A 13,753-nucleotide genomic window follows, 5' to 3' on the forward strand; every position below is an offset into this window, starting at 1 on the left:
GGGAAACAAAAGGAGTTGCAGGAGTATCGGAGGTATCAGCCTTACAGTGACAATTGTTTAATTTTTCTGTTTAAAACGGACCTAGCTCCACACAGTGTCAGATCTACAGTCTTGGAATTATTCAAATTATGTTTTATTTATATAAGATTGCATTACTGATCTGCTAAGATTATAGGAAGTTCTTTCATGGCTGCCATCGTAATTGTTAGAAGTTTAACTCGTGTTTGGATTCTCCATTCTTGATGTTTTTGTGTGTACTTTGCAAGTATATTGGCACTCTGTCCTATATTGTAATCTAGGTGTAATGTATTATCTGAGGCAAGTTGTAACTCTGGATTTCAGTAGTATCTAATTAGTGCTTTAAAAGTTCTCAGATATTGGGTATGTCACAACTCAGACAAAACGCAAGAGGTTAATGCAAAATTGGATATCTCACAAAAGTAAAATTTCCCTCATTGCTTTAAAATTTTGCGGTAGGTTTGTAATTTTCTGGATGGTGTCCGTGGATCTCAAAACATAATCAGTGATGCTTGTGATTTTGAATGCTGTCCATAGTAGCCAATGAGAGGAAAATGCTGATCAAAGGCTAGACAATGAGAATCCTGTGCACTTGAAGCCCCAGTGAGGTGACTAGTGAAATAGAGGGATATGAGACTGCAGATGCTGGAATCTGTAGCCAAAACCAGACTGCTGGGGTAGCTCAGTGGGCCAAACAGTATCTGTGATAGGGGACTGGGAAGGATTTATGGATATTTTGGATCAAAACTCTGCATCAAGACTGAGAGTGAATATAATAGGGTGATAGTTAATATAAAGAGGAAAGGAGGAGGGATGAGATAGAGGCTGGTGGGTGATCAGTGGCCTAGAGAGGGGTGAAGGATGAAGGGTGGGAGCCAGACAAGGTAAGGATAAGTTTGGGAGATAAAGAAAGGAGGGTGTTTGGTGGAAGCAGACAAGAGGGAGTAATCAGGTGAGGAGAGTGAAGGTTGAGATTGCAGCTAAAATAGTGAAATATTTCAAGGAGAAAGATATTGATGGGTTCAGCAGTAAATCACATCGCCATTGTTGCAGCCTCACTGATGTAAAGAATTTGCTCCCTACTCCTGCATATAGAATCAAATACAGAATATATGACAACCGCAATGTTGAAACACCCAAGTCAATATGTAGGGTATTATGAAGAATTAGACTGCATGATATCCTAAAATGTTTAAGTGTAGCAATGATGTAAGCATTGATAACTGTGTATGGTGATTTTAATGAGTATAGTTTTCTTGAATGACAGTTTAATATTTCTTAACCTTCAGCCTACTTTATACTGCTTCCTTTCTGTATAATGGTTTGAAGCGGTTAACAAAAACAATGCTACCTATTTACATTTTGTCCATTCGAGTGGAATTCGAATACTTTGAAAACCTAGAATTTTTCTGAGTCTGTTTGTGTGGAATTAGGGAGGGGGCGTACAGCAGGTTTGATCAAGCCTCCCAAATCCATGATCTCTGTTGTCAAGAAGAAACAAGAGCTTATGGCATGTGGGAATATCATGATCATGTGTTCCCTCCAAATTGCACTGCAGCCAGACTTTGAAATATGTTGCTGGTCCTTTGTCACTGGTTCGAAAATGCTGGTGCTTCTTACGTAATTGCATTCTGGGAGAACATGCAGCAGTTCAATGCAGCTCACTACTCTGTAGTCAAGTGCAAACAGAGATGGTCAATAAATAGTGGACACACAGGTCCCAAAACTGGGTAACTTAAAACACAAATTATGGATGAGTATATCAACAAAATAAGATGGAATGTATTGCCAGCTTAAAAAAAATACAGTTTCAATTATAAATACTCTAAATGAAAGACTAATGTACTATTGGTAGCCACAATTGTGAGTTTATCGTTGTTTATAAAAATTGCTTCATGAGATTTCCCACTTTGTCAAATAATCTTTACAATCTAATTGTATGGTTTGTTTAGATAAGAAAAATGCTCACAATTAAGATGTGCAGTAGTTGTATAGTAAGCTTTACTGTTTTTGTACATGGCTCCATTGCAACACAAAAGCAAATAAGTTGGTTCCAGAGCATTGACTGGAGATAAAAAGCTATAATATATTTATGCTTTCAACTGTACAGCTGTTTAGCTCGGGCAGTTGCTGGTCAATAGTGGCATTCCATGTGTCAGTGAACAAATTCTCTTGATAACTCAAGCTGCAGTTCACACATCACCATAGCTCCAACTGTCGAACGTTTCAATCCCTCAGAGTTTTTCAGCCTCGAGACTCTCCTGGCTGGCTCATGTTTCATTCTTGGCAATTTGCCCTAATGATATCCCTCAGGAGCCTTCAGACCCTGTTCTTTTCCATATTTAATCATGTTATTTTAATCCTGAAGATGAGCAAATTATGGTGCAGACGTGACCTTTTCACTGTTGAACATTTTTTTTTATCATTAAACATTTTTAGCATAAGGATTTGTGGTCGACTGTTTTGTGCTTTGCTGTGATTTTCTAGTCAATTTTGTTTGTGAACGTATTGTTTTTTGTTATTTTCAGTTAACGGCTTGTGTTCATGCATCAGCTGCCATGATCTATCCAATGTATTGGCAGCATATTTACATCCCAGTGCTCCCTCCCCACCTGCTGGACTATTGCTGGTAAGGCTACTAATCTACCTTGGAGATCTCTGCTTTAGTTACCAATGTAGATTTTAAAACTCTGGATAACACCAAGAATCTGTATATTAATATGACAGTGTCATGAGGTTTGTAGAACCACTGTTGGGGCTTCATCCACTGTGTTATTATTATGGACGAGTACATTGCAAGTTCCGGGGATATGCTATTTCTTTTCTCTAGCTCCTTAATAAAAGGTAAAGAATTGAACAAGTGTATCTAATTCCTGTAAGAGAACTTCCTCGGAACCCTTTAAAGGCTGTTGCAAAATCTGTTTATTTATTGCCATTTATTTCTCCATGGCACTTGCACCAGTGGAAAATGGATAAAAGATATTTGCAACTGATTGATATTGAGCTCATTTGTTAGCCCTCGGCAATGTGTTTTGAGGTGGTGCCAGTTAATTTTTAGAAGTGAGTTGTAGCACGGTCTAATGGCTTCATCTTAAAAACTAGGAACTCTACTATCAAAACCTGAAAATATTTAAACTCTATTTCAGTAAATTAGAAATAATCTCTCACTTGATTATATGGAACATTGATGAGTGCAGCACAGGAGCAGGTTGGATATCTTTCTTTGATCAGTTGCCTAGTGTACTCAAAAGCATGAGGATAGAATTATATTTAAAAAATGGTTGTATCATCATTTCTACATTGTGGGCTATCTGCTTATGCATGTACCGCTTCATGTGTTTCGTATTCCAAGATATGTAATCACTATCATGACAACATAAACTGAGTGTGTCTACTATTGATTATAAACAGCATGCTCTCTGTTCATGATTTCATGATGCAATATAAATATGCTTCTCATGTAGGAAAAGATCTCAACACATTTCACAAAGGCAAAAGTGGAAACTGAGCCAAAAGTAGCAGATGACAGTGCAAGTGTCTGAAAGTTTGCTGAAAGTGGTAGCCAAGGCATAATGCCAATATGTGTGCAGGGTAATGCATAAGAAAATGGGCTGAGAGTGAGGGTTCCCAACCGGGTCCACAGACTGCTTGCTTAACAGTATTGGTCCATGGCATAAAAATGTTTGGGAACCCCTGGCTTAGAGGGATGAAAAGCTTGTTGTGACTATATAAAGAATTGTTCATGGTTACATTAGAGGAGGGAAAGCCTTTGTGGCAGGGCTTCCCAACCTTCTTTATGCCATTAACCAAGGGGCCTGCGGTGCCCTGGTTGGTAACCCTTGCTTCAGAAGGATTTAAGTAGCAGGTAAGAGCTAAATGATGATGATGAGTCATACTAAGGACCGGTGTCTGAAGGACTATAGGCTTTGAGTTACCTGAAATGTATTATGGCTGGAAACTGAAACATGGGAGGTATTGGAACAGTTATGTCTGAAAATTTTAAAAAAAGCAAGTAGCTTTCAAGCTTTAGGCAAGTGAAGCTGGGACAGCAGTGTGTAACATGATTAAGGTGAAAATTGATGGCTTGGTGACAGAAAGGTGTGTTTACTCCCTGGTGTCAAGGTGAAAACTTTGCCTTCTGGGTCAGCTTGAGACTATGGTCAGGGAGGATGGAGTAATAGTGAGCTTATGAAGACTTCTTTTTTAAAAGAGGCTGAAATTATTCAGTCAGAGACTGGATGTCAAGGAAGTGGTCTTGCCCCAAGAACCTGTGGGAAAGATAAAGAGGAGTCATGGTGAGAAAGTTGTTGTTAAAGTGCACGTTCATAAGTGAACTGGAAATGTATAGAGAAGGTCATCAAGGGACAACACACAGGTGATGAGTGGATGGAAGATTATTGGGGGACAGCTGGGTGGCTTTGTTAGAGCAAAGAGAAGCAATTTTCAGAGATGCTTTGCAACCAGGTGGAGTCTGCTGATATGAACAGGATCATTCTTACCAACTCAGTAAACTGCTATTCCTGGCCTCTGGTTTATTCTTTTTCCCTTCTGTTAGTATGAAGCAACAGTGAGTAACTCTTGTCTGGGCTGGTTCAAAATCCATTGACAAGATTGCCCAAATTAAAATTGTGTTTCCGGCAATGAATAAATTAATAATTAAGAGAAACAGTATTCCTTCTGGTATTTCCATCATCAAATTGAACAGTTTATCAAATTTAAAAAGTCTGGTTGTACTTGCATTGCTGACAAGTTATAAAGTGCAATCCCACTAAATCTTCCCAACTCACCAAATGTATAAGAATGAAATTAGCATTGAATTCAGTAGAACCAGCAAAACGAAAGAGAAGAGTATCCATGGCTTTCAATTTTCAGAATTAACTGTATTTAGTCTATGGCCCTTCCTTGGATCATCAATCCAGAAGCCCAAATTCTTTAAACAACTATGCAGGTCAGTGTATTCACCCACAGGCCATCTTCTCCCTCTTGTCTGCCCTTTGTTTTCCCAACAACAGTCTGCATTGTTAAAGCAAATTCTAATCAAATGATACATTGCAATTTGTTCATGTATATTTAACAAATTAATTTTGAGATCCGTGTTTAACGTGCTTGCAATTTTCAACCATGCTTGTTCACATCATGTTTGTGTGTTGCAATTGTAGGGCAGAAGAGCTATTATGGAATACTTGATGAGCTCATTCTTTGAACAAAATAAAAGCAATTGTGAAGGCGTAGTTAACAATTGTCAAATATAAATAAATACTAGGTTGAGGAATCTGCTGTTTGTGCTGGATGCAATTTAAAAATATTTCGTTTGAAACACTGCAGCTGCTAAAGTGATTCTGCCTTGAATTTCCAGCTGTTCAAAATTAAGATGCCTCATGTAAATAGTGTAAATTTATTTTTTTATTTTACTGTGAAATTTGACAGATGGACTTTCTAATCAGTGTTGTATCAGCTATAAACCATAGTGATTTGAGTGGGAAGAACTGCTTCCATTAAAGCATATGCATCAGTTGGTTTAATATGATTATAAATGCTTGGTGGGGCCAGGAGGAGGGAGAAACAATATAGCATGCAATTATTTATTGCATCTTGTGTTAATGGTGTTAATGAGGCCTTGTGCTGCATTGTGGTTGAGTTACTGAACTAGTAACCAGAGTTCTGGATCACTGATCCAGAGACACGAGCTTGAATCCTACCACAGCAGCTGGGGAATTCAAATAATTAAGTAAGTCTGGAATGAAAAGCTATTGTCAGTAGTGGTGACCATAAAACCGCTTGTCGTAAAACTCATCTGGTTCACTGGTGTCCCTTCAGAGAAGAAAATCTGTCATCCTTATCTGATCTGACCGATATGTGATTCCAGAACCACTGGCATAGTTGGCTTTTAATTGCCTCCACAGTTCAAGGGCAATTATGGACGGGCAATGCACACTAGCCTTGCCAGTGACATTCACAAATATTGACCTAAAATGATCTTTATATGTACCCTGCCCAAAAAATACTTGTTTTCAGATTATTTAAAAGATGTTATAGTTACATTTCTTCTGTTACTTTATTCATAGTTTCATTTAAAGCTAGTAAGTGTATTAATAGTGTTGTAACCTTATTAATTTACTGTTAAATTGTGGAATATAATAGATAATTCATGAAAAGATTGTAAACATAAAAAATCAAAACCTAAAACTATTAATTACATATGTAAATACATAATGAAGTTATTGTATTTAAACGCAGGACTACATATAGGACACAATGCCAGTCTTGCAGATTCATTAGGGAATGGAGAACTATTCTGGGATTACCTTGCTGGCAGGGTTTATGTTGCTGTTTACACAAATTAAGCTAGTCATGACTGTTCAAAAATAGAGATTAAAATGTTATTAGCTAGAGACTGAATTCTGTGTTCTGTTAATATCTGAGAGAAGCATTTTAGCCATTTATGAACATCTTAGCTTCTCTGAATTTATTCTGTTTTTTTTTAAAAGCGGGAACTAGAAAGAACAGCATGCTGCCTGGAAATGAAGGACAATTTTGCCCTTGCCCCTAAGTAATGGAATACTTCAAATTTAATCAGAAGTATTTCCTCTCCTTTCATAAAGACGAATATCCTAATACTTCTGTGTGAAATATCAAACACATGCAGTTGTCAGTGTTAATTGCTGATGCCAGACATAGTTGTTTCAGAAGCCACCTATCATGCTGTGGATTAACAAAAACAGTGAAGGAGTTGTCAGTACAGTGATGCAATATTGTGCTGGGAAATGAGTCTCAGAACCCCATATTAAATTGATCATTTGTTGGTTCTTGTTCTGAAGCAATTTTTCACTTCATTTTCTAATGGAGAAGCCACTGCTTACAGCATAAATGCACATACAATGGCACTGCTTCTACAAACCTTATTTTATAAAATGAGAGTAGTTATTTATCATTTAACTTGCTCTACATAATGTAAGGACAGTAATTGCCATAGGAAATTGCATTTTTAACAAATAATATCCTTCAGTAAGAACAAGCCTTGTTAATAGTTGCCCATTTCTGTTATAATTTGCATGCCAAAGAAGCATTATTTCATATTTCACTAATTTTATCCATTTAATGCACGTGTGTGCATGCAAAACCACAATATTGCTCCATGCTCTCATGGAAAGATTTTGTGCGATGCATTACTAGAATCCTTCTGCGCTGCAAATACGTATTTACAATTAAAAGTTATGTCCTCAAGTTTCCAAATCTGTTTTTCATCATATCTAATTATTTTAGAAAACCTGACAGCTGTGCACATCATCCCAACTCCTTCATTTGATCTAGGCACTAGCGTAACTCCCCTATTCCTTACTGATTATTAATTCTCTCTCATTTCCTATGTAAGTGTATCTCCCACTTGTTTATCCACAGTCGAGGTGTGGAGCTCGCTTTGTGAAAGGTTTTTGGGTGGGGCTATGTATTCCACTAGTCTCATGTTAAAAACACATTGGTTGACTAACAATGCAGGCCTTGATACTCAGTCATTGTGATCTGCTTATAAGCGCTTAAGAATTTGTTTTCTTTTCCAGTGCCCCAATGCCCTATCTCATTGGCCTTCACTCGAGCTTAATGGAAGTAAGTTGAATGTTTCTAAACTATATTTAGCGACGTGAGCACATGTTAAGTCATAGAATAGAAATCTTATTACGTGGCCTGAAGGGCAGAAGCAAATGTTGACTAAATGTCAGAGACATCGTGCCAACAATATTGTCACTGCCTTGTGTTGCGAATGTTGACGGTGTGCAATAATATACTTTACTGATGGGGAGAAAGATCCTGGGTATGACAAATGGGAACGCTTTTGTGATATTTTGGGAAACAGAAAATACTTAATTTTAGAAAACAATTTTGTATTATAATAGTATACTGCTCTTTGTTTAATTATTTTGCTTAATGTTTCTGTGCTTAGATTTTTAGGAACATTACCCACTGTGGAATATACAAACATATTCCCTGGTGTTAAGATGGGCTTGCAGAGTTTCTTACCATGCTTTGAGTTTTGGTATAATATCACTGTGGGTAGTATTATAGAAGTAGTGGAAATGTGGTGCCTATAATTGTTTAGATATGAAGGCATTAATCTTGAATTGTTCATAGAAAGTTTAGAAAAAAAATAAAAACCAGACATTAGATTACAGAGTAGCCTTGACTAATTTTAGAGTGTAGAAAATTAACTGGAATACAAAGTAGTTGTATTCCATGTTTGGAATTTTTCTTGAGGTAGTTTTGTTTAACTACTGAAACAGTGTATTCCATATGAATGTTGTCAAAAATTCTGTGTGGAAGTGTTTTAGGTGATGTGTTCAAGCTATTTTAAGTGAGAAAATTATTATTTCATTTTGTAATATATTCAGAGCTGAACTGGTCTCCTCTGCCATTGCTCAATTCATTGCCCAGTAGGTTTGAAGCATGATGGATGATGTAGGAGACCGTTGGGCAGGTGGGAGAGAGTAAAGTCATCACTCTGGTGTACCAGATTAAGCTTTCTGTGGCACACTGTTATATCTGAATAAAAGGAGAAGTACTCCAGATTAATCTGCACCATACGTGATCTGAGAATATATGCTTCTGACATCAGATCCCTAAAATATATGAGTAGAAAACACTTTCTGTCTTTTGCTGGCAGGATCTGAGATTGCAAAAGTTGGTGCAGGCACCTTGAAGTGCAAATTATAAAACACGATTTTCACCTGAGTGGAGAAACAGGACTGCTTTTATGTTCTCTGAGCTGTATTATTGGGTTGCCTTTTAACCACATGAACGTGGCAGAGCACAGGAACAGAAACAGCCATCATGTGTGTGCCAACCATGATTCTAATTTAAAATGCACTTCTACCTGCATGTGGTCCATATCCCTCAATATCTTGCCTGGCATGCCCCTGTCTAGATGCCTCCTGAATGCTTCTGGCCACAATGCATTCTGGCAATTTAACATATCCACGTGAAGGTTAAGGGCAAACTTGACTTGTTCTAGCCAAAAGGTAGAGAGGTGAAATAAAAAACAAAAAAAAAGTTGAAAAATCTGAGCAGATCAGGCAAAGCTGGAAGCAGAGCTAATGCTTGAGGTTGAAGACACTGAATCAGTGTGGTGGTGAAAGTAACTTAAATTACTGACACAAATAGTTTTTGTGCTGTCATTGGCAATTTAACATGTTTTGCTCTGTTGCACCAGTTACTTCCCAGTACACTGTATCAGCTAGCTTTCACCTCTAATTCTCTGTAATATTGAATACTCTTTGCTTGGTGCAGAGACTTTAAGGTCTGGTTTTCACTTCCATGTGCACAACCTAGAAGTTATCTGTTTCTGTTACAATATGCCCAAATTTAAGATGAGCATGATTTGGCCTGAAAGCCGTGTAAATGATTTAAACCATCCATGTAAAAGGAAAAGGAAACCAATGCCCATTTATATCTTCATTACAGTCTCAAAATTTAATATTTCAGCTTGCATACTGATTATTCACTTATGTTAAACACAACAGGTTTAAGAGACTGCAACCAGGGAAACATCATGTGATGTTTTAAAACTGGATTAAAATGCACATTATGCAGAGCAACACACACAAAATGCTGGAGGAACTCAGCAGGCCAGGCAGCATCTATGGAAAAGAGCACAGTGAACATTTCGGGCTAACTCTTCATCAGGACCCTTCGTTGACTGTACTCTTTTCCATAGATGCTGCCTGGCCTGCTGAGTTCCTCCAGCATTTTGTGTGTGTTGCTTGGATTTCCAGCATCTACAGATTTTCTGTTGTTTGTGGTTATACAGAGCAGATCTTTTTTAGGAATGGATTTTTTTTTCTACTGCTGGGAAACAGTTGAAACTCTCAAATCATGTGAAGATATGAAGAGATTCCACTACCCTCAACAGCTTACACTCCTGAACCAGTGCAACTAAGTGATACCTTTGAAAATAGAGGCCTTGCTGCTTTCCTTCATTCAAATGGACAGACACAGGGATGGAAACTGCAGTTGTGCCTGAAACTAGAATTATTTAAGCTAGGTAGGTTGCTTCGATATTACATGAATATTTCAATGCAAATACATAGCAAACTGTAGGACATGGATTTCAGTTTCCAGCCCAAAGTTTGCATTTGTATTCACACCAAAGTGGACCTTTTTTTTCTTTCAGACGTTTTCTGTTCAGGCAAGAAAAAGTTTGTGAACCCTTTACAATTACTAGGTTTTCTGCATTAATTACTGATGAAATTTGGTCTGATCTTCATCTAAGTCACAATAATAGACAAACACAATCTGCCTAAACTAATAACACACAAACAATGGTACTTCTTCTCGTCAATACTGAGTACACCATTTAAACAATCAAAGTCTAGGTTCAAATAAGTACATAAACCACTAGGCTAATGCCTTTTACAAAGCTATTTGGAGTCAGTTATTCCAGTCAATTAGATGAGATTGGATGTGTGGGTTGTTGAGATGCCCTGCCCTATAAAAAAGACACACACAAAGTCAGGTTACTAACACAGCCTGTTCTTCTCAAGAAAGATCTGTTTATGTGCACCATGCTTTGATCAAAACACTTTCAGAGGACCTTACAAGAATTGTAGAGATGCATGAAGCTGGAAAAGGCTACAAAAGCATTTCTAAAGACCTGAGCATACATCAGTCTGCAGTAAGAGACATTGTTTACAAATGGAGGAAATTCAGTATTGTTGCTACTCACCTTAGGAATGGGCATCCTGCAAAGATCATACCAAGAGCACAAAATGCAATGCTGAAGGAGGTGAAAAAGAACCTAAGGGTAACAGCAAAAGACGGGCAGAAGTCTCTAGAACTTGTGTCCACTATAATAGAAAGAATGAACAAGAATGGTGTTCATGGAAGGACATGGCAGAGGAAACCACTGCTCGCCAAAAAAAAAAAGCATTGCTGCAACTCAAGTTTGCAAAAGACCACCTGGATGTTCCACAAAACTTCTGAGACAATATTCTGCGGACAGATGAGACAAATGTTGAACTTTTTGGCAGAAATGCACACCGCTGTGTTTGGAGGAAAAGGGGCATTGCACAGCAACACCAAAACCTCATTCTAACTGTGAAGCATGGTGGAAAGAGGAGCATCATGGTTTGGGGCTGCTTTGCTACCTCAGGACCTGGACAGCTTGCAATCGTTGTGTCAAAAAATTGTGTCAAGACATTTTACAGGAGAATGTCAGTGTAGTAGTCTGTCACCTAAAGCTTAATAGAAGTTGGATGATGCAACCAGACAATGATCTGAAACACAAGTAAATTAACAACAAAATGGCTTAAAAAGAAGAAAGTTTGTTTTTTGGAATGGCCAAGTCAGAGTCCAGACGTTAACTCAATTGAGGTGCTGTGGCATAAACTGAAGAGGACTGTTAATGTAAGGTGTCCCAGAAATATTGATGAACTGAAACTGTTTTGTATAGAGGAATGGTCTAAAATTCCTCCTCACCATTGTGCAAGTCTGATCAGCAGCTTCAGGAAATGTTTGGTGGAGGTTATTGCTGCTAAAAGAGGTTCTACCAGCTATTAAATACAACGGTTCACATACTTTTTCCAGCCTGGACTGTGAATGATTAAGCAATGTGTTCAATACAGACATGAAAAGTACAAGTTTTTGTGTGTTATTTGTTTAGGCAGATTGTGTTTGTCTATTATTGTGATGTAGATGAAGATCAGACGACATTTTATGAATAGTTAATGCAGAAAACCAGGTAACTGCAAAGTATTCACAAGCTTTCTCTTGCATCTGTACTTCCTCAAAGTTTTGTTTTCAAAACTTGTATCTAATTAAGATCTGCAGCAGTTTGTTTTTCTGTGGCATTCTAGAAAATACAAAGCAAATACAAAAGCAGGTAGCACAGCAAATCCATGTACAGATGATTTTTTATGTTCACTTGAACCTCCTTCATCATCTAACTTAGCATATTTGCTATTTCCTCTTCTTGCATGATTTCCCATTAAAAGCTTCCATTTAAAATATTTGTCTCAATGGCTCCTTGTCGCAACAAGTTCCACATTCCCACAACTTGCTTTGGAAAATAGCTTTGTCTGAGTTTCTTTCTGGATCTCATCTTGGCCTTGTTTTTTTTAACTTCAGGATCAATCAGATAAGGCAGAGAGAATTGCTACATGAGGGAAAACTAACAAAATAGCTCCCCTATATGTTTAATTTACAAGATGCCCCACACACAAATCAGCAAAGTTTCTTTGACAGCATCCTTTATTGCTGGAAGCAGGAACATGGGCCACTTCCAACTTACTTCTAAGCTGAAAATATTGTGTCTTGCAAATATGTTTTTGACCCTTGAATGTTACTGGGTGATCATCCTGGAATGTCCCACCCGTCAGCAATGTACTGCAGAGGTAGAAAGGGATGGCTTACCACAGTTAATGTGGATGGGCAGTCAACAGTGGCCTGGCCAGCAGCACCTATAGTTCATACCTGCTTCTTTTTCCTCATGGTTGATGCTGATTCCTGGCCTCTTATTTATTTCTCCCTCATATATTTCCTTTATTTGACTTTCATTATCATACTCGCCTGTTTGCAACTTATTCAGTTCCTTAGGCTTCGTAACTATTAAAAATCTGTTAATTTCAGTGTGGAGACAAATTTGACTTTAACCTCTTAGTTTTGCACGCCAACCACAAATGGCAAAACTCTTGTTCAGTGAGTGCATTTAAAATCTCAGTCAACTCCACCAGGACCCATAAATGAAAATTGTCAGAGCCTGGAGCCTTTTTCTTTACCTTTGACTTCCTAAACCTTTTTATTATGTGTTTCCTTCTGATAAGTGTTTTCAATCTGCTCCATTGTATACCCCCATTTTAACTCAAATGTGTTTTTTCTCTTGACATACCCCTGTAATTTCATCTCTAAAACAGTCACTAAATAATGATTTAATAATTCTTTACTTAATTATTTTCAGACACAGTCTTCCTGCTTCTTCTGGTAAACAGTCTGATGTGTTTTTGCACCTTTTTTGTTGATCCTTGTGTACTTAAATGAAGATGACTTAGTACGAGTACTGCTAAAATAATTCCTTTTACTAAGTAGTGAGTTGGCACTCATATTAAACGTTCTGAAATGGAACTGGGAACCATGCTTACTAAGCTGCATTAAATTTCATTTCAGTGCAAAGTAAATTTCTGTGGTTGTAATTGAGCCCTTACATTTAACAAAAAGTCAATTTTATGGTCACTCATTTTGTGGAAGTGACCTTAACCCTCTGGCTTTGCACTGCAACCTGTAAGAGGAGTATTACTGCCATAAAGTTGCCAAATACAGACAGTTAACACTCACACACAAGTTTATGGAATGCTGTCCCCAGGGAGAGCACTTCTGACTGGTGACATGGCAACTGTACAAAAATGATGTTTCCTGTCACCTCACGACTCTTAAGGCCATAGGCCTGTTTGAGAAAATGAGGCAATCTTATTTACAACCGTGCTGAACCATTTCTCTTTTCTATTCAACAGAAGGTGAAGTGTAAAGCTTTAGAAGATGTGATTATATTAAATGTAGATACAAATACACTGGAAACACCATTTGATGACCTTCACAATCTACCGAGCGAAGTGGTAAGTAAAAAAAATGAGCAGTGCTTTTTTTTAAATTTCATTAGCTCATCGAATGTGATAAAATCTCCACTGTTATCACAAATTGGTAGATGCGAGGGTGGGGATGGGAGTGGGAGGAAGCGGTTGGTAGTATCTCATTTGTT

General features: G+C 37.7%; 1 protein-coding gene across 2 annotated transcripts in view; it reads left to right on the forward strand.

Annotated features, from left to right (window-relative positions):
* The window catches only part of dennd1b (DENN/MADD domain containing 1B), a 333,534-nt gene that overhangs the window by 236,218 nt on the left and 83,563 nt on the right, over window positions 1–13,753 (forward strand). For both annotated transcript variants that reach the window (XM_072274177.1, XM_072274178.1), the window contains 3 exons: window positions 2,547–2,647; window positions 7,575–7,620; window positions 13,509–13,610. In XM_072274177.1, the coding sequence (XP_072130278.1) occupies window positions 2,547–2,647; window positions 7,575–7,620; window positions 13,509–13,610 (249 nt within the window). The remainder of the gene's footprint in view (window positions 1–2,546; window positions 2,648–7,574; window positions 7,621–13,508; window positions 13,611–13,753) is intronic.

The sequence above is a fragment of the Mobula birostris genome, chromosome 12, assembly GCF_030028105.1.
Source record: "Mobula birostris isolate sMobBir1 chromosome 12, sMobBir1.hap1, whole genome shotgun sequence".
NCBI lineage: Eukaryota > Metazoa > Chordata > Chondrichthyes > Myliobatiformes > Myliobatidae > Mobula > Mobula birostris.